This window comes from Bipolaris victoriae, assembly GCF_000527765.1.
Source record: "Bipolaris victoriae FI3 unplaced genomic scaffold scaffold_25, whole genome shotgun sequence".
NCBI classification, from domain to species: Eukaryota; Fungi; Ascomycota; class Dothideomycetes; order Pleosporales; family Pleosporaceae; genus Bipolaris; species Bipolaris victoriae.
Window position 1 is genome coordinate 27681 of NW_014575367.1, and position 18335 is coordinate 46015.

General features: G+C 53.3%; 7 protein-coding genes across 7 annotated transcripts; 4 read left to right on the forward strand and 3 right to left on the reverse strand.

The window, feature by feature from the left end:
- Positions 1-61: 61 nt before the first annotated feature.
- COCVIDRAFT_36053 (hypothetical protein) lies at positions 62-2631 on the reverse strand (the record flags this gene model as incomplete). Its single annotated transcript, XM_014703052.1, has 4 exons — positions 62-1409; positions 1466-1763; positions 1809-2390; positions 2448-2631. The coding sequence occupies 4 exons, from the start codon at positions 2629-2631 to the stop codon at positions 62-64; spliced, it is 2412 nt and encodes an 803-aa protein (XP_014558538.1).
- A 189-nt stretch (positions 2632-2820) lies between these two features.
- Positions 2821-4361, forward strand: COCVIDRAFT_14326 (hypothetical protein; the record flags this gene model as incomplete). The annotated part of the gene is made up of 2 exons (XM_014703011.1): positions 2821-3170; positions 3224-4361. 2 exons carry the CDS (start codon positions 2821-2823, stop codon positions 4359-4361), a joined length of 1488 nt encoding a protein of 495 aa, XP_014558497.1.
- A 366-nt stretch (positions 4362-4727) lies between these two features.
- On the reverse strand, positions 4728-5687 carry COCVIDRAFT_94210 (hypothetical protein; the record flags this gene model as incomplete). The annotated part of the gene is made up of 1 exon (XM_014703053.1): positions 4728-5687. A coding segment is annotated over one exon (960 nt), but the record flags the coding sequence as incomplete, so codon positions are not given.
- Positions 5688-5815: 128 nt separating this feature from the next.
- COCVIDRAFT_94091 (hypothetical protein) lies at positions 5816-6067 on the forward strand (the record flags this gene model as incomplete). Its single annotated transcript, XM_014703054.1, has 1 exon — positions 5816-6067. The coding sequence occupies one exon, from the start codon at positions 5816-5818 to the stop codon at positions 6065-6067; it is 252 nt and encodes an 83-aa protein (XP_014558540.1).
- Positions 6068-12618: 6551 nt separating this feature from the next.
- On the reverse strand, positions 12619-16166 carry COCVIDRAFT_36056 (hypothetical protein; the record flags this gene model as incomplete). Its single annotated transcript, XM_014703055.1, has 4 exons — positions 12619-12829; positions 12884-13621; positions 13679-15247; positions 15304-16166. 4 exons carry the CDS (start codon positions 16164-16166, stop codon positions 12619-12621), a joined length of 3381 nt encoding a protein of 1126 aa, XP_014558541.1.
- A 219-nt stretch (positions 16167-16385) lies between these two features.
- On the forward strand, positions 16386-17843 carry COCVIDRAFT_14329 (hypothetical protein; the record flags this gene model as incomplete). Its single annotated transcript, XM_014703012.1, has 3 exons — positions 16386-16570; positions 16627-17226; positions 17348-17843. 3 exons carry the CDS (start codon positions 16386-16388, stop codon positions 17841-17843), a joined length of 1281 nt encoding a protein of 426 aa, XP_014558498.1.
- A 153-nt stretch (positions 17844-17996) lies between these two features.
- Positions 17997-18290, forward strand: COCVIDRAFT_94164 (hypothetical protein; the record flags this gene model as incomplete). The annotated part of the gene is made up of 1 exon (XM_014703056.1): positions 17997-18290. One exon carries the CDS (start codon positions 17997-17999, stop codon positions 18288-18290), a length of 294 nt encoding a protein of 97 aa, XP_014558542.1.
- Between the last annotated feature and the right edge of the window lie 45 nt (positions 18291-18335).

The following is an 18335-nucleotide window of genomic DNA, read 5'->3' on the forward strand; positions in this document are numbered from 1 at the left end:
ATAAATACAGAGTCTGCTATACTTTCATCCCTTTTGTAGTAAAATAATGAGCAAGTGGAGATCAAATATTTGCCAGTGAACCTCTCAATCCTTTCAACTCGCCGCTAACTGCCTCGCGACTCTTCAGACTCAATGCTGCAGCTCTCTGTGCAAAACCTACCACGTCTTGGACTCGCCTACCCTGGCTAAGACCGTGGGCCAGAGCCCCGCAAAACGTATCTCCGATGCCATTTACACTAACTACTTCTTCGGGCGAGAGGACCTTTTCCACAGGGAACAGTCTCACATACAGCCCTGCAACACTTGATTGCGCATTTGGCGCACTGGACGGCGCACTGTTGCGTGCGAGTACAAACTGGCGCTCAGCCTCAGAGTGTAGTTCGGGTGCGTCAGCGGCAAGAAGTTTGGTCATGAGGACGCCTTGAGGTCCGAGTTTGGTCAATATAGTGGGGAAGAAAGGAAGCAGCTTGATCGCTTGCTGGGGGATGCCTTGGTCGACTACGTCACTGCCTACAGTGACGGCCAGGGGGACACGGAGGCCGCCATTGGGAATACCCAGTGCGTCGATGACACTAAACCACTCAGGACTGTCAAAGTAGCCGGACTGGTGTGCGTGGTCGTGCAGAGCACTGAGTTCGTACGTGTTTGGTGTTGTGATGTCTACGAGAGGGATGGGGAAAACAGTGGGGGCAGCTTTTTGCGGAAAGATTCGTAACGCTTTAGCGGTAGAGACTGGCTCAAAGATAGTGATTGTGTTTGCTTGACGAGCAGTTTGGAGCCAGGTATGCAAGGCGGCTGAGGACCAATTTGCATCTGCGACAAAAGCTTTGGGTGGGCTGGAGAGGTCATCGAACACGGTGTTGGCTAGCTGGCGAATGGTGTCGTTGGGTATAGTCTCTAAGATAGACATGTCTGCCATGGCCATGGCAAGATCCTTGTTTGTATTGTTAATTGCAACATATTGTGCCGTCCTGGAAGGTGCAGGCATCGTCTCAATGCCAGAGATTGACATGCCTTCTTCTTGTAGTTGGCTGACGGCTGCGCGGCCACTTAGATCGTCACCCACAGCGCTGTGCAATCGAACGGACGAGCCGAGCAGATGAGAAGCTTTGGCAATATTGTGAGCTACACCTCCAAGTGTTTGGGTAATAACAGCAGGGTTTGACGTATGTGGTAGTGGATCTATCTGACTGGCTGAAGGTGTTAAAGGAGCAAAATCACATGAAAAGTCTACTGCGAGAGCGCCTGCCACAATGATGTCGGCAGCTTGCTGTTGTTCGGACTGAGACGAGATACTGGTAGCAGGTGTAGAAGGAGGCTCAGAAGGCGATAGAGATGCATTGTGCAGCCGCTCTTGAGCGGTAGAGGCCGGGCTGGACTGAACGGGTGTGAAGTAAGAAGAAGTACGTCTAGGATACTTACATCAGCGCCAGTTTACTATTGAGCTACCAGAGTGCTGGCTCACCCTTGGGCTTCTTGTTGCTTTGCTTCTAGAATGGCGAGTTCCCGTGCTACAATGGCTGCTCGCTTGACGTTGGACTCAATGAGTGCCCTGTTGGCAGGAATGCTCTTGCCCTTGGTAAGCTCCTTGATTTTGGCGAGTACAAACGGTGTGTTGTCTTTGCCTGAGATGTTTGCAGCGTTGGCTTGTCGCAAGGCCTCTTCGATAACCACGTCCATTTCTTCTTTGGGTATAGCAAACTCTGTAGGAACAGGGTTGGCAAAAAGGAGGCCGGATGAGATTTGGAGAGTGTGTTGCGCATCTGATTGGCGTTAGAAAGGATCATCGGAGGACAGTGGATACTCACGTATGACAGCAGCAGCTTCAATCTCATCCGCAATAGTCACCGGGCTCTTGACTCCGCTGTCTCTGGACCAAAAGGCAGGAAAGTCCACCTTCCCTGTGCGTCCATCGGCAAATGTACCCACTCCCACGCCCTCGGTTTCAAGATACTCGATTGTTCGCGGTATGTCAAGGAAACTCTTGCAGCCGCTGGAGACGACCGTGACTGGTGTTCTTCCAAGTTCCGTCAAATCAGCGGAGATGTCCATGCTCGACTCGGCGCCGCGGTGGACACCACCAAGGCCGCCTGTTCCGAATATCTTGATACCAGCGAGGTGTGCCAGCAACATAGTGCCAGATATGGTGGTGCCACCATTGAAGGACTTGTTGGTGAGTCGCGTGCCGCACACATAGCCGAGGTCACGACGTGAGAGCTTCAGCGTATTTGCCTGTCCAGCAGAAGAAGCCAGTCTTATGAGCTCCTCTGGATCCAAACCGACGCGCGCTACACCATCCAAAATGCCTATTGTGGCCGGGACGGCACCGTTGGTCCGGACTACACTTTCGAGGAGGGAGGCCAGGGCTACATTTTCAGGGTATGGGAAGCCTGCACAGGCAATTAGTTAATGTCACGTGCATATGTGCCATTAACATGCGCCCTCACCGTGCGTGTAGATGGTCGTCTCCAGGGCGACTACGGGCTTGTTTGAATTCAGTGCTTCTCGCACCTCATCTGAGACACGGAAAAAGCCATTGTTGGTCAGGTGACGCCTCCCCGATGCTCTAGCTATGACAGCAGATGTGGCGGCTATGCGGGGCCGCCTAATTGAGGTTGCCAACAGGCGCATTGTGGTGTTGTCGAGGGGCGTTTGTGGAGGAGCCAGGCATAGAGGGGTGGTGGAACTATGGGTGTTCACGCACAGACGCGGAGGTGCCAGCCAACTCCGAAGAGAACACGACGCAATAGCATAGCCGCATGTGAGCCGTCGACAAACACCAACCTCGCACATGACGGGATAGCTTGACTGCTATTCGCAATGAGGCCCATCTCCCTCGCAAGCTGCATAGCAGCTCTGGCAACCTTCGCCGCTGCCGAATTAAACCTCTCCGAACCACTGCTGTCCAAGCAAGTGCTCCCCAGCACCTTCGCACCACCCCAGGTATTCAAGAATGCCAATCTAGTCCGCACCACCAATCTCGACAAGGCCTACCCCAGGGAGACGATCAATGTCATTATTCAAAACATTGATTCAAAGGCGCAGTCGGAATACTATCTCCCCTTCGACTCAACCCTGCTGTCAAAGGTCGGCGGGCTCGAGGTGAGGGACAAGAAGGCGGCTGAGAAGGGCACCTTTAAGGTTGATATTGTTGGCTTTGATGCGGAAAGGTGTGTATAGATCGTGTAATGGGTATGCACAGCACTGGGACTAACTGGAACAGCTCGGTTGAGTTCTACAAGATCCACCTTCCGGAACCTCTCGCACCCAACGCCCAGCAGACACTCAGCATCTCCTACTCAATTCTCTCCTCCCTCAAGCCGGTCCCTGCCCAACTCCCCCAGACAGCGAAGCAGTACCTGCAATACGACTTTAGCGCATACGCACCCTCCGCCTACCTGACCGAGAAGCAGCGCACCAAGGTCAAGTTCCCCAACAACGATGTGCCAGACTACACCACTCTCCCCGCCGAGCTCAATGACGAGAACAAGGCCGACCCACAGAAACAGGGCTCCACCTTCACATATGGAGTTTACAACAATGTGCCAGCTGGCGCTCAGCAGCCCGTAAGCGTGCGCTACGAATTCACAAAGCCCGTGACGCACGCCACGCGCCTGGAGCGCGATGTCGAAGTCTCGCATTGGGGCGGTAACTTGGCTTTTGAGGAGAGGTACTGGCTCGAGAACCAGGGCGCCGGACTCAAGAACCACTTTTCGCGCGTTGAGTGGCAGAGGCAATCTTACATGAACCCACCTACTTTCGCTGTCAAGGGTCTTAACCTCCCTCTGGCTCCTGGATCTGTCGACCCCTACTTCACCGACGACATCGGTAACGTCTCTACCTCCAGGTTCCGCCCTGGCAACAAGGAGGCATTGTTGGAGTTGAAGCCCAGGTACCCCATCTTCGGAACCTGGAAGTACAGTTTCCGTGTTGGTTGGAACGCCGATCTGTCCACGTACCTGCGCAAGCTCTCGACTGGCGATACGTATGTGCTCAAGGTTCCTTTCCTCGAGGGCCCCCGCGCTGCCGAGGGCATTTCCTACGGTCGCGTCAGCCTACGCATCATCCTCCCCGAGGGCGCTACCAATGTCAAGTTTTCGACCGCTGTTCCTGTTGTAGCCGACGAGGTCACGCTACACAAGACCTTTATGGATACTCTGGGCCGCACTGCACTGACTTTGACATCTATCAACTTGGTAGATGAGTTCAGGGGCCGTGATGTCATTGTCACTTATGACTATCCCTGGATTGCGGGATACAGGAAGCCTATTGTCATTACTCTAGGCATGTTTGCTGTGTTTGCTGTTACATGGGTCTTGGGCAGCATCGATACTAGCATTGGCAAGAAGAAGACGGCGTAAAGGAGTTCAAAATAGAAGAAGAAGGGACAGGTGTGTACGAGCATGTGCAATGTTATGATATGAAGAGGAAAGAAAAGATGTGGGATCGAAGCACTGGAGGTTAGCTTCGAGCGCGGTTCAGTATTGTTAGAAAGTGAGCGTATGTCGCAATGTTTTTGTCATCATGTAACAAGAATCAATACCGGAGTTCAATGTCATCAATTAAGGAGTACCAAGCACTGACTTTCTTATACATGACTACGCTAACCATATGTACAAAGCAGCCTCACGAGCTATTGTCACTGACAATCACCAACCACTCTAATTGTATTCACCAAGGACAAGAAGACAAGAAACAGCAACACAAACCCTCTCTCTCTCTCTCTCTCAAAAAGGATCCCCCCTCCCCTTAACCCGATGAACATGCCTACACACAACCCTAACCCCCTCCGCACCCCCCGTCCTGCCCACCTCCCACTTAACACACTGCGCAACCCGCTCCGCAATCGCCACACTGCGATGCGTCCCCGCACGACAGCAAACACTCATACTAACCTCTCTCCCCCTCTGCTCGCCATTTCCAAACCGCAGCAATAACTCCCCAACCGCCGTCTCGACCGCCTTCTGCGCGGCTAAATCTTGCATGACGATGTCTTGGATTAGAGGTGCGAGGCCGGAGTAGCGGGCGCAGAGGGAGGGGGAAGGAGGTTGTATGTTGCGTGCGTCGATGGTGTAGAGGTGGGGGATTGGCGGGTGCCGGAGAGGGACTTGGGATGCGAGGAGGCTGAGGGTGGCGGATTCGGTGCGGGTGATGGCTGTGGAGTAGGAGATTATGTAGATTGTTGGGCGGGGATGGGGGAGGGTGATAGGGAGGGTGTTGTTGAATTGTTGGTGGTGGTGTTGGTGGTACTGCTGGTGGTTGGGGTGATTGTATGGGGGTGGTGGGTAGGACGGTCTTGAGGTGTGTTGCTCGTGTCTGTGAGGTAATGGGGTTGGTTGGCGGTATAAAGCTGGTCGTTCGTTTCTCTCTTGCTGCTTTGGGGTTTGCAGTTGCATGTCTTGTTGTCTTTGTTCGATGGCTATCTTGACTGTGCTTTGCCGCGAGTCAGGCAGGTCGAAGTGTACGTGTTTGACTGCCGCCTTCTTGGAACCGTTCTTGTATGGTGGGTAGTTGTACTGTGGTATTCGCGCCGGGCTGGTGTGCGTCCAAGTGCGTGTTTGTATGGGTCGGAAGGAAGTGTTTGGTGGTGGAAACGATGCTTCGAAGTAGGAGTAGTGGCGATGGGATTCTACGTAGTGAGGCCTAGACATGTAATTTGTGCCGTAGGGCTGAGCTGTGATACTGTGAGGATAGTATAGAGGGTTGAAGTAAGGATGTGAAGTTCGTGGAAGGGCAGGAGTGTATCGATGCGTTGTCGCTACTGCCTCGCTTTTCTGCTGTTTTCCCAAGTGAAGGTAGGCCGCCTTTTGATGTTATGACATGTACAACGAGAAGACTATCGTTTAGAAGGAAGAGGTACTTTAGTATAGGCCAGATACGTTTGTTCGTTTCTATGAGTTCTCGAGATAGGCCGACGGTAGCACATTGTGATCAGAATTTCGTGCGACAGTGCTTCTGGGCAAGTCGCCAGGCAGTCGTAGCTCGCAGATTCACAGCCGTACATGTGACAAGGTATTGTCATTCATTCCCCGCAGAGTGTCTAAGAGGTAGATTACACATGTTGTAGCCCAGTGTTAGAAATGGGTGCTGGAATTCCAGCATGAGTTATCGAGGCTGCATATACAGTTTTTGAAGAGTTTAAGAACATCAAAATATGACACAGAGGATATACGGCGAATATGAAATATAGCTTAGAAGAAAAGGAGAGTGATAGATAGTGGCATGCAGGAAGAATTTTGAACGGAGGAAAGGGCGACAGTAGTGAAGGGTGAGCAAAGCAAACTTGAAATTTGCCTTGGACGGTACAGCAGCAATAAGTTTTCACTTCACTGGTTTACATCGCTCTTCCATTCGTATGCTAGTCTAAGCGAACACTTGAATTATACAAAATATCTAGTCATACATCTTGCTTTTATCAGCCTGCTCAAGACTCCCCAATACGTAAAAGTCTACAAGTTTCCATTCATGGACTACAGTCTTCAAATCACAAGTATTGTAGCAACGACAGTTTCAAGCTTTGCAAAGCAATGGATTACGTTAATAGGAACCACTTTTTTTTTCTGATTTTGACAAAAATTCTACACCTTACAACACGGACTACTCACTAATACCAGGCAGCTTAGACGCTGATCAAGCTTTCATGACGAGCGTTATTACAGTGGGCCCTGTCAAGACCACCGCTGCACGACATTTGACTCGTTGCGCCATTCTATTCAAAGCTCACCTACCGAGCCCATCTGTCCCATCCATGAAGAACAAGGAAGAGGCCTTGACGCGTTCTCAAGCATGCCCGGCGGATTATCCGTATGCGTCTATGTCGCCTGCGTTGGGCATCACTCGGATTCATCCTGGCATTGTTGTCGCTGATCCCGTCGGTAACATGGTCCATACGGTCCATACGCTTTCTAGGGTGGTGCGGTAAGAAAAAAGCCTGGGTAAGATTCGAACATGGCATGTAACTTCGTGCATGTAGTATACTTTCAGGGCTTCAGGATACTTGCAACCGCGCTCAGGGTTGGGCGGCGATATTGTATGGTGTAGTATTCGCGTCTTGTCTAGACGACCTCGCAGACCGCTCCAAGGCAAACCCCCTCAGATACCTTGGCAATATGCTTGAGGATCAAGCATTGGTTTACAAGATTGGAGCTCAGCATCTTTCCAGCGTCTGATAAGCCCGTGCGCTACCCCAAAACAGTGGGTATACCAACTTGTCGTGCGTCAAAGTGGATCTGACATTTTGACGCCTGTCGTCGTTAACGCAAAGACCCACCAACATACTTACCTAGTGCTTCAACGATCCCCACGACATCCAACGTCTCGTTCTGTGGGGCAGGCGCAACATACGCAGGCAGACATGGCAATGCTCCGACCATCCGGAAATATGGTCTACGACACAAAGGGCCGATGAGGAGATCTGACTTGCGTTTGGCGAACGGTCTCCATGGGACGGAAAATGGTAGTCCAGTGCACCCGAAACCAAGATATATTGGATAGCCCTGGGTGCACGTCCAGAACTGCCGTTGTAATTGAACTGCTGACAATAGAACAAGGCCATGATTGGACAGCCTCCAAGGTTGCTGACGAACACGATGTGACTATTTGGACTCAATTCCATCTCTTGCACTATTGATTGACTCCGGCTTGAGGTCGTTGGACATGTGCCGAAAGATGGTCTTTAAAGGGCCGAATGTATCATCCTTGCGGAATATCGATCCTTTCGGAGTGCTCGTTGCGACGGTCGTTACCGGCCCGTTAAATTAGGCAGATAGAAGCAACCCATGGAGCCCTCGGATTGGAGTCGCACCCCGTGCCGAGACATGGGAGGAAAAGGGATCATGACGCGAAATTGGGGTAAGCACAGACAAGACCAAACGCGTGAAAGAACACGTTCAGAACATTCTCCCCAAATCTAATCATGTGCCAACCCTGACACTTGAATCCATCAGAGTTTCGAAGTCCGAAATACCAAGGCCACGGCCGTCTCCTCCTATCGCGACACGAGGCACCGGCCACGCTGCCAACCGAGCGTATATCCACCCCATACCCCAGTTGCTCAACGTACGTGCGTGTATATGTACATCTCGGAGCGAAGAATTATCGGACGAACGTGTCACGGATTGCATAGCAACAGGCGGTCACAGATAACAACATCTCGAGAACTAACCAGAAAAAAAGGCCCGACCTTCCTGGAAGCATCTCCGACTGAACATGCAGTATCCCATCCAAGACAGCGTTTAATCTTAGATACATTGTGCGCATCTTTACATCCATCTTTCTCCGACATCTGGTGTTGCTGGGGTTGCTGATCTTGCCAATGCTGTCGCCGTCGTAATCTCGGCTGGAGATGCTACATGGCGGATTTATCTCGTGCGGGATGTGCCTCTAGCCGATGCTACAAAGGCCACCCTGATCGGTGAAGGGAGTACAATGCTCGATTGGCGAAGACGGGGAACGCGCGGAAGGCCGCGGCAGAGGACCACAGCATGTTTTGTGGCTTGCCTTGTTCGGCTGGGCATCGTTTCGAGATGTTATTCGACGACTGGCAACGTGATTGTGACTGCATACAACAGGTCTTAGTGCCACGCCGGAAAGGCTGAGGTGTGCGTATGTGTTGATGGCGGGGTCTAGACGTTCATTCAATCCGCCGCATGCGTATGAGGCTGTCATCTACCCCAACCATGCAACATTGGTGGTGGCCCGCATCAACGGCGACGCGCTTCGCGCCTCACTTTCCCCGAATCTAAGCTTCCAACGTCGATGTGGATGGGTTTAAACTTTCTCTTTCGGTCTTGGGAGCGCACCGGCTTGCTCCTTACGAGTAGTGTCCAGATGGGGATGGAGATCGTGACCACAGGTTCTCTCAGGTTGCCGCACGTCTGATTACGGGAGTCGATGCGATGGCGGGAGGCATGATTCCGAGGCTGTGAGGCCAGACATGCCTAGAGTGGCTGTGAAACTCATTGGCCATCACGAACACGAAGCGAATTAGCGAAAACCTCGTGAGTAATGTATATATGTATCCACTTTTGTCACAGAAGAAAGCATGTCCAGGAATAGCGGGGGCTGAACAATCATCTTACTTACACAACATGGTTTGATGTGCAAGTCGTCATTCTGAGCCTAGTGGGCCATTAGCAGCAACGATTTTACATGATGATAACCTTATGATTTTCGCAAATGTTGTGTTTCCGCACCGGTGACCAATTGTTCGCACAAGAAGACGCATTCAAGTCGGCGTCCAATGTGAAAAGGCCCCAGAATTGATCTGCGTTCCGTGTGCCCAACAGGGGAGCCAGCTCATGAGCATCTGCGGAGTATACTCCGCAACGTCTGAGTGAAAGCTCTCCCCCCCCTTCCCGCCATTGTCCACGACACGTTTGAACGCTGCCCAACGTTCGCCGTTCAGGTTTAGGTTGCTGCGGTTCGCGCGTTACTGTGCCACAATCCAGGTTTATCAGATCAAAGATTGGTAGGGAGCAAATGTCCGTAGTCCACTGTCACCCGTATTATGCCGGGAATCTTATTTTGTACATAGATAGTACACGCAATTTTGCAAAGACGACGACCCGGAGTGCATGCTCTTGCAGCCGATTCGAGTCAGTTGAAATGGCATGTTTTTGCGAGTGCTAAGGAGACGCCATATCCCTTATCTCGGCGTTAGATCCCCGGCCCTCCTAGCATGATCTACGCGACTAACAGGGTGCATTTCGGAATAATCCAAGGCTGACTGTTTAGTACTCCAAACTCTGAAGCAGATGACTTTGTTCGGACAGATCACCAATGGGACCCAGCGGACCCCCAGCTGAATCGCCAATACTCGTACGAGTGTTGGACTTACCGTATACTGAACGTAGCTTTTGTTAAGACCGCCTTCGCCCAGCCTCGTCGAGTAAGTATTGGCCGCAAAGACGTCACGCGTCGCAATGACGCCCGCGTTTCAATAGTGGATAATATCATCACCTCTCCAGGGTCCAAAGCTATGCACTCACCGGAGAGTACTGTTGCGCTGTTCGACCAATGACATGGCGTCGGAGAGAGGTCCGACTAGCCCATGAGCAACAGGAACAAGGGCAGCTGGCAATAATTGACCGACCCAACTGGTCGCCATCCGCCCACCTGATTGTACGCGGCTTTGTCTTGCTTTGCACATTGTCGCAACGATCGGGTTGCCGTGTTCGGATGGTGCAAGAGTGTGATGTGATGTCGCACATGGGTCGGGTTGCCGGATTGCATTATGATGTGTGGTTTTCACTTTGGCTGGCGTGCGAGTGGGGCGCGGTATACCGAAATAATCACGGTTCGCGACGGTTTAGACGCGGCTGGCTGGAAACAGTAGCAGAACGCATGTACGGGATAGACCGCTTGCCGCGGCTGTCACATTTGCGGTGTGCTGATTTTGTTCTTCGTTTGGGCTTTCCCAGTGCGGCTGGAGGTCGCTAAGAGCAGTCCGGCAACTTACTTACCACAACGTAGAGGGGGTGGAGAAATGAAGGGTGGAAAGGGAGGGGACACCAAAGATTGGAGCGCCTTGGCGATGCGGCGGGGAAATCTCCGGCGGGATGCGATGGACCAGACGTGTGGAACAAGATGGGGGCATTTGATTGGCTGCACATGTCGCTAAGCCCTACACGTCTACGCATGTATTTCGTACGCACATCAAGACGGGCTCACAAAGCAGCAGAGATGTAGTGTGCAGAAAGGGCTCGTGGTGAAAAGACATCATGGAACTTTTTCCATGCACGTCTGCATGTTGCGCATCTAGTAGCTCGTGGGCATGCGAAGGAACCTCTAGTGCACTCTGCGTGCCAATGACAACTTTGTAAAGTACTTACGTTGTAATACGTACGTACACATGTACATTTACACATGGGTGCAGGTACATACTACGTGCGGCAAAACCCGCGCAGATATACAGAGTATAAGTTCTTTTTCTGGTCGACATTGCAGATGCGTCATGCTTTGTCAGCGGGGCCAGATACTCGAAGCGAGAGCACTCTTTGTGGCGAGTACTGTTGAGAATCGGCCCTCATCTTCCTTTGCGTTGCCGTACTGCATCCTCAATGTAGAGTTGAAGAATAGTAATCACGACAAAAAACAAAGGCATCAATACAAGGATCGCTGTATACATGCGGCGCACGATAAGGTAGGCGGGCGTTTTCAACAGCAGGGATGTGCCAACTCACCGATCATGGAGATATTGTGTGGTGAGATTAGTGCGTAATCATGTCACCTCACGTTACATGAGTCCCTGTAGAGTAAGGTAGAGGAGATGCCAGAGCATCAAACGCCTACTATCCGGATAATCGGCATCTTTTCTTGGGTGCTGTCGCATCACGTGTCGTGGGACGGTGGCACAAGAAAAAGTAAATATGCGAACTAGAGCAGGCGGAACGGCTAAGGCGCTGATTACACAGCGTGAGAGGGAAGAAAAAAAGTTGTCAAAAATGTCGCCCAGCCATGTGGTCGGAGGGTGTTACCGTACACGGCCGTTCCGAGAAGCCCCACAGGAACACTGACCGAGAAATATGACTGCTAATGCGCGCGCAAAACATGGGTCTTTTTGGTAAGGGACCTATGTTACGAGGTGTACGCCGCGGAGGACGGAAGAAAAAGCAAACACCGAAGGATCTAGGTGGCAGCGACTGGGTGAGAGAAGGCGGAGAAGCGTACCGCCTCCCATTGATAGGCGAGCCTGCGTGAACGGTGTGTGAGGGTCTTTGAGATATGAGGAAAAGCATTCACGTACGTAGCGAAAAAGAAATCGGTAGGATGCGCAACGCAAAATCGGTGAAGAGGAATGTAATGGTTGGTAGGTGTAGATCTGACACGACCAAATCCCATCAGCTCGAACACCTGTCTGTCGAATCAGACAACTAACTAGAGCTCTGCCGGCGGCACGCCTTGTGCTTCGTCTTGCTCATGCGTAGATCTAGACCCCACATCTCGCAGCGCCCGTACACACTAGTCTGATCGGTGAGTGAGCTGCAACTGCGGTAGTGTCCAATCCTCAGGGCATGCCCATTGTCGCAATTGGCGCGCTTTCTCCTGACAGGTGGGATATCGAAATCAGGACCCAGAATAGAGGAAGAGATCCAAAAAGAAAGGAAAAATAGAACAGAACGTTAGGATTACCTGAAACGGTAACAGACAGATCATCCACCCAGGCTTTGTAAGACTATAGAACAATTGATTGATTCTCCGGCGAAACGGACAGAGAGATGAAAATGACTAGAAATGCATACGAATTATGTCAGCGCTAGCCACCCAATGATGATGATGAAGTTGTTCTCCTTGCTACGTGCGCATACGTCTGGTTGCATGTATAGTCATGGCCGTCGATTGTGGGGAATATCGAGAGAAAAAAAAATAATCCAAAAAAATAATTAACAGAAAGCAATGCGCCAGGGCCAAAATATGCAGGTCATTATGCACGATCCCAGATCTGTGTCGGACCAGATCGTCCGTGACGGATGGCGACAAGATCCGAAGAGGGAGGGTGTACGAGCATGCGTCGGCGCATGCGGGTGTCGCTCCATACGGCAGGATGTAGATACGGGATCAGGTTTGGAAACCCGCCACCATACGTTGCTTTTTTCCTTTGTTGCTCTACGCCTGACATCACTCCAGACCCTGTTGCCGCTGAACATTCCTGAGGATTTCGAGGTCCATGCGCAAGATGGGCGAGTTTGGCGCAACGTCTTCAATGACGTTAATGGTGCGCTTAAATAGGGCGGAGAGTGTCGCTTTGGTGAGCCAGGTATCGCTTGGGAGAAGAGGATAGAGTTTCGACTTGTACACTGAGGCGAGGACAAGCATGTTTCCGAATTGTCTATGCTGGGTTAGCGGAATGCTATTGAGAAGACCAGGGGAGTCATAGACTTACGCGTGAAGTGTACCGAATATGTTTGTGACTACGAGCCTCTTCTTGCGTGTTGGGGTGAAATACTGGTATTTGCTACCAGGCTCTTCACCTACACGATCGAATGCAATCGTGCTGTGGATCGCGCTGTTGATGCATTGGCAAGCGACCTTGATAATCTTCTGCTGGTCCTCGCTCAGTTCGACCATCTGCACGTTCCTGTTTGTAAGGGGCTGTCCGTATGGGGACGGTGAGTTGTGCTGAGAGGCGCCCGTGCTCCCTGGAGGTGGGGGCGGGAACTCCAAAACATGACTCGCGAGCTTGAGATACGGTCGCAACATCATGTAGAGGCCACCATAGTACTTGGCGCGAACACGGGCAATGTTGAGATCGGTCGAGGGGTACTCGCTGTCGTCCCAGGCAAGCTCGGGCGAAAGTAGTTTCCTCCAGTTTTCCAATACACCCACGTGCGTGAGCGCGTGATAAGCGACTTCCTTGACACTAGTGGGGTCGAAGCTCATTCGTCCGCTGGGTCCGTACAAGGCGTTGTGTGCCACATTCAGAATCACTCGCAGAAACGTCTGGGTAGAGTAGAGCTTCATCATCAGGTCGTTCCGCGGACCCGAAGTGATGTCCTCTAGTTGCGCGGAGCTGCTGTCCTCTTGGATCCAGGTCTCGTTGACACCTTCAGGGTACATAATGTCACTCTGGTGCGCGGAGATACCGGAGGGTGGCAGGTTACTCATCTCCGCCAGAATATCACTAAAAAAACTCTCTGTTAGTGTTGGGATCTCGATTTTGACAGTAGAAGCGACTTACGACTCGAGCTGCAGTGCTGTCCAATAAACACACATGACCAAATTTAATCGATATCGTTCCTTGGGACTCCAGAATTGTCTTTTCTCGTTGTTCACACGAAGGAGCTTGGTGTAGTCGGCTTTGATCAGTACCAGAGCGATACGGCATGCGTTGTTGATCCAACTCCAGCTCTCTAATACTCGTGCGAACTGACTGAGATAGAGTGCGGCCAAAAGCATGGCTTGCGCATGGGCGGTTGTGTTTCCACCTTGCTGGTTTCCGAGGATGTCAGTCGCGTAAGCGTAATAGGCCATACCAGGGAGAATGTCAATGTTTCGCGGGCGGCTATCTTCAGACGCCTCACTGGCAAAACTGCCATTGGCATTTGGAGAGTTGCGGATGTAGCCATACTCGGAGTGAATGTAGGGATTCCGGTCGTTTTGCGGTGCAGGCAAGGGGTCTGTGTATGAACAAACCTTGCCAAGGGCAAGAACAAGTAGAACAATGGCATTGCGCAATGAGCGTTCAATCTCGCCTCGAGCCGATGGCAATCCGTCCAACCCGCTCGCCGAGCGCTTTCGCTTGACGCCAGGATTGAGCTGGTGCACTCCATTGACAGCAGGTGATCTAACACTTGCGCCTCGCGATTCGGGACTGTACTGATCGCTGAACTCTCTGAACATGCGTTTGAGTTTGATCTCGTTCATGAACGGATGGAACATGTGCATGCTGTCCATGTACGACTTGAGCAAATCAAACATGACATGACGACGGAAGTCAGGGCGGCCATCTGGGCCAAGGCCGCTCTGGTAGCTTTCGCGCGGTGTGCTGCTGGGCTCAGAGGGGCTTTGGTGGTCGTAAGGCGGATGGCCCCACAAGCCATCTTTGCCAGGCGCTGGAGATGCGGCCTCGGAATCGTTGCTGCTCTCGGGGCTACCAGGGCCTTGGGCGCCGTCGTTTAGGTCTTGGCCCTCACCAACACCCCAAACGCGCAGCAAACCACGGTCCTGCTCCAACTGCATCGGGTAATCTGACACTTCGCGGCCATTGTCGATTAGTCGTTTCAGGTATGGAATACCTTGATAGAAGATGTTCATTTGGGTCCACTCTTCGAGCAGTTTATGTGCAGGGGTAGTGTGGTCTCCTTGGAGGCCGGTCTGTTCTTTAGGGCCGGTCTCGGTAGCGTGGCTACGTTCGGTCCTCACACTTTCGGCAGGTGTTGCGGGTTGCTGCGGAGGAGGAGCAAACTGCGACTCCTGCTTGATAGGAGCAGAGGCATGAGTGCCAAGAGGCGACAACGTGCTCGAATGGGGGACAACTGGTGATTCCATCTTGAGGTTGCTGTGTAAACGACCCATTTGGCCTCTTGCTCCTTGAGCAGGCGTTGGCCATCTGGATGTGCTCTGATCTCTTTGGGTTGTAGAGAACGAGGCCTCGGGTGAAGCATGATTGGACATCATGTCGGCTCGCGTAGGTGGGAGTCTGCTCTCGACACCCTGTTTCCACGTGTTGAACTGATCTACGAACTGTGATAGAACGTCTGATATGTTGTTGACGCTCTCTTGGAGCTGCATCATGCTTCTGTCTTGCCTGGAAAAAGCGTCAGCGAGGAGGGGGTGACCAAACGTAGAGTGGAGGCGACGCACTTTGGTGGTGGGACATCTTTGTACTGGCAGTCAAAGTTGTTCTCTCTGCAGAACTGGCACGGCCGGGCTTCGTCACACTTTTGTTTTCGCGAACGACAGTGGTTGCAAGCCTGCGTGGCTCGGACCTGCTTCCTTCGTATTTGCTGTGCGGCGCCATAGTCGTTCATGTAAGGCGTGGGCGCGTAGGGAGTCACTGGCTGGGGATACTGCTGAGCAGGCGGTGGTGGTGGCTGCGCGTGGTAGGGCGGGGGTCCGTTGGGGTGAGAGGGACTCATGGCATGAGTATAGCCATTCGCCATGTTGCCATTTGGCCGGTGCTCGGCGGTCATGGGGGGCCACGACGGGTGATGGCCACCATGCTCCATGGGTGGTTGAGGCTGAGGTTGAGGCTGTTGGGGCTGGACCTTGACGTCGGTACTGATACTGAGGCTGGTGGAGCGGGAGCTGTGAGGATCTGGAGCCGATGCTGACTGAGGCGTCGGTGGAGGACGGTAGGTTGAAATGCGGTCCTGGGGGATTGTCACAGTAGCGACTCCTGTGACGCCATTGGGATGCTGCCGGGGAGAGGGTATGTTGCGCGGATCCGCAAGGGCGCGGATGTCAGAGGGTGGCAATGATGGCGAGGGTAGCGGGCCTGGGTAGGCTTGGGGGTGAGCGGTGTACTGGTGAGAGGGAGTGGTGGATAGACCGTGGGTAGTAGGATAGGGCGGAGAAGCCTGGGCCAAGGTGGGATGTGTCGGAGGGCGGGTGGGTTGGGTATGAGGCGGTGGAGGAGGGGGAGGGAATCCGTGGCCGTTGTAGTCAAGATTGCTGGAGCCCAAACGAGCTCTCTTGTTATGGGCGGGCGCGTCAGGATCAGCCATCCTTACATATGCCAGACAGAATCCGCTATGGCCATGCGGCTATGTATGACAGAGCACTACTGGGCACAACGGATGGTTCCAGGACCACCAAACGGCAAAAGCCAGGAAGGAAGGTCGCGGGGGGTGCAGCTGGTGGAGAGCGGCCTCGGCAGTCGCAGGGGCGGAAGGGACCAATTCACCAAAAAGGCAGCAAGTTGGTTGGTCAGTAGTGATTTGCAGATGACAGCCCAACCCGCGTCATCGCATGGAAGAGGGGAAGAGTTTGGAAAGCGTCGCAGGGCAAGTGCTCGGAGGCCAGAGTGGGATGCAGGACGGGAGCTTTCCTATGCCGCGTGCACGAAGAAAGGACCTAGTCTTGGGCAGGACGACCTTACCATGGAGCCGGAGACAACTATCCGAAGCAGGTAAAGGCGAGATGAATGAGTCGCGCGCGGTCAATGCTAGGACGTTTGTCGCTCAGTCGGCGAAAAGTGGCGCTTTTAAGACGGGCCGTGCGAACGAAGGGGCCAGGGCGCAATGAGAAAAGGCGCGAAACCACATCAGTCGCAAAAAGGAACAGCTCCAGGGCGCGATGCGACAGGGCGCGGGAGGCGGCCCAGCACTGGCTCAGGCACACGCGCTGCCGAGGGGGTCGGGTAGTGGTGGAGGTGGAGGTGATGGTGGAGGTGATGGGAGTAATATTAGGGCTGGTAAGGGTGGTGTTTGATGGTGGTGATGACAAGGGGGGGAGGTGGACGAGAGGCCAGAGGCAGAGAGTAGCAGCAACAGCAGTAGCAGTAGTAGTAGCAGCAGCAGTCAATGACACCAAGGCCCAGCGCACATGGGACAGCGACGGCGACGGCGACGGCGACGACGACGACGACTACGACTACGAAGAGGGCGATGGCGGCGGCGGCCGTGGGCAAAGGCAGGTGAAGAGACGGCCGATTAGCGCAAGGCAAATGGGCGAGCAGCGTGCACCAAAGGACGGTCAGAGACATCAGAGAGCTTCTGCAGCTTCGCTTGTGCACGCCCAGCCCGCGCAGGGTTGGGCGGGGGGTCCACCAGACGCGCAGTGTGGGTGCGTGTATACACACACATACATATGTTAGAGGGGCGGGTGTGTGAGTGTGTGTGGTGTGTGTGTGTGTGTGTGCGTGTGAGTGTATAGTAGCATGTGTGTGGTGTGTGTCTGTATGCAGCCAAACCCACGCATGGCCGGATGCTTCAGGGCGGCCGCGGGCAGGACCATGTGCAAGTAGAGTAATTAGAGTAGTAACAGTGGTAGCAGGTCGCGGTAGTCGCACTGTCTCCATCAAACAATGGCGCTCTCTTCTGCCCGTCGCCCGTCGCCCGTCGCCCGTCGCCCGTCCCCCTCCCAGGGCATTACCGCAACCGCTGCAGACAGCAAACGTCGCTCCCGTCCATGGCAACCGCGCAGCCATGTCCATTCCATATCCATGTGCAATCTGCATCTGCCTCGTCCGTCCACCACAACCTGCCCTGTCCCGCCCCGGCCCTTGTGGCTGGCCGTCGCTGGGCACTTTGTTTCGTGCGGCTTGCGCGCTTCTCCGCTCACCACCAACAACAGGCCTCTCTCCGCAGCGACCCTGGTGCAGCTTGAGGCAAGCCTGTCATGAGGGCCTTGAGTCGGACAATTTGCGCCCAATTGCTGGCCTCAAAGACTCAGGAAGCTGATCCGAGCTCGTCGAGGCACTAGTCAACATGCCCAGTCCTCCCAGCCTCCACTCTACTGCGGCACCAAGGCATTCGAGAAGACTCGTGGAAGTGATGCGCTGCAGGTGGCGTCCAGACAGCTCGTATGCCCTATCTTTTTCGGCCTGCCAAAGGATGGACGGGCTATGCTGCCCACTGCCCATTGCCACCGACCCTCGTGCTCGCACTCGCTCCCGCCCGCCAGCCCCTCGTTGCATGCCGCCCTCAAACCCTAGGTCCCCAATCTCCCTCAAAACAGACGTGGAAAATGTGCGATTATCATGGCTGCTACATAGCACTAAACCGCTACTGCCACTGCTGCTGCCCAAAGATCTGCACTCGCACGCTGCGGATCCTGGCGAAACTCCTATAGGTAGCCTGGTGGCACATGGCCAAATGGTGCGTATACTCCCTGCACTACCCATTTGACCGCGTCGTACGGTTGCGGTGGGAAAACGCGGCTCTCGGCCTGGT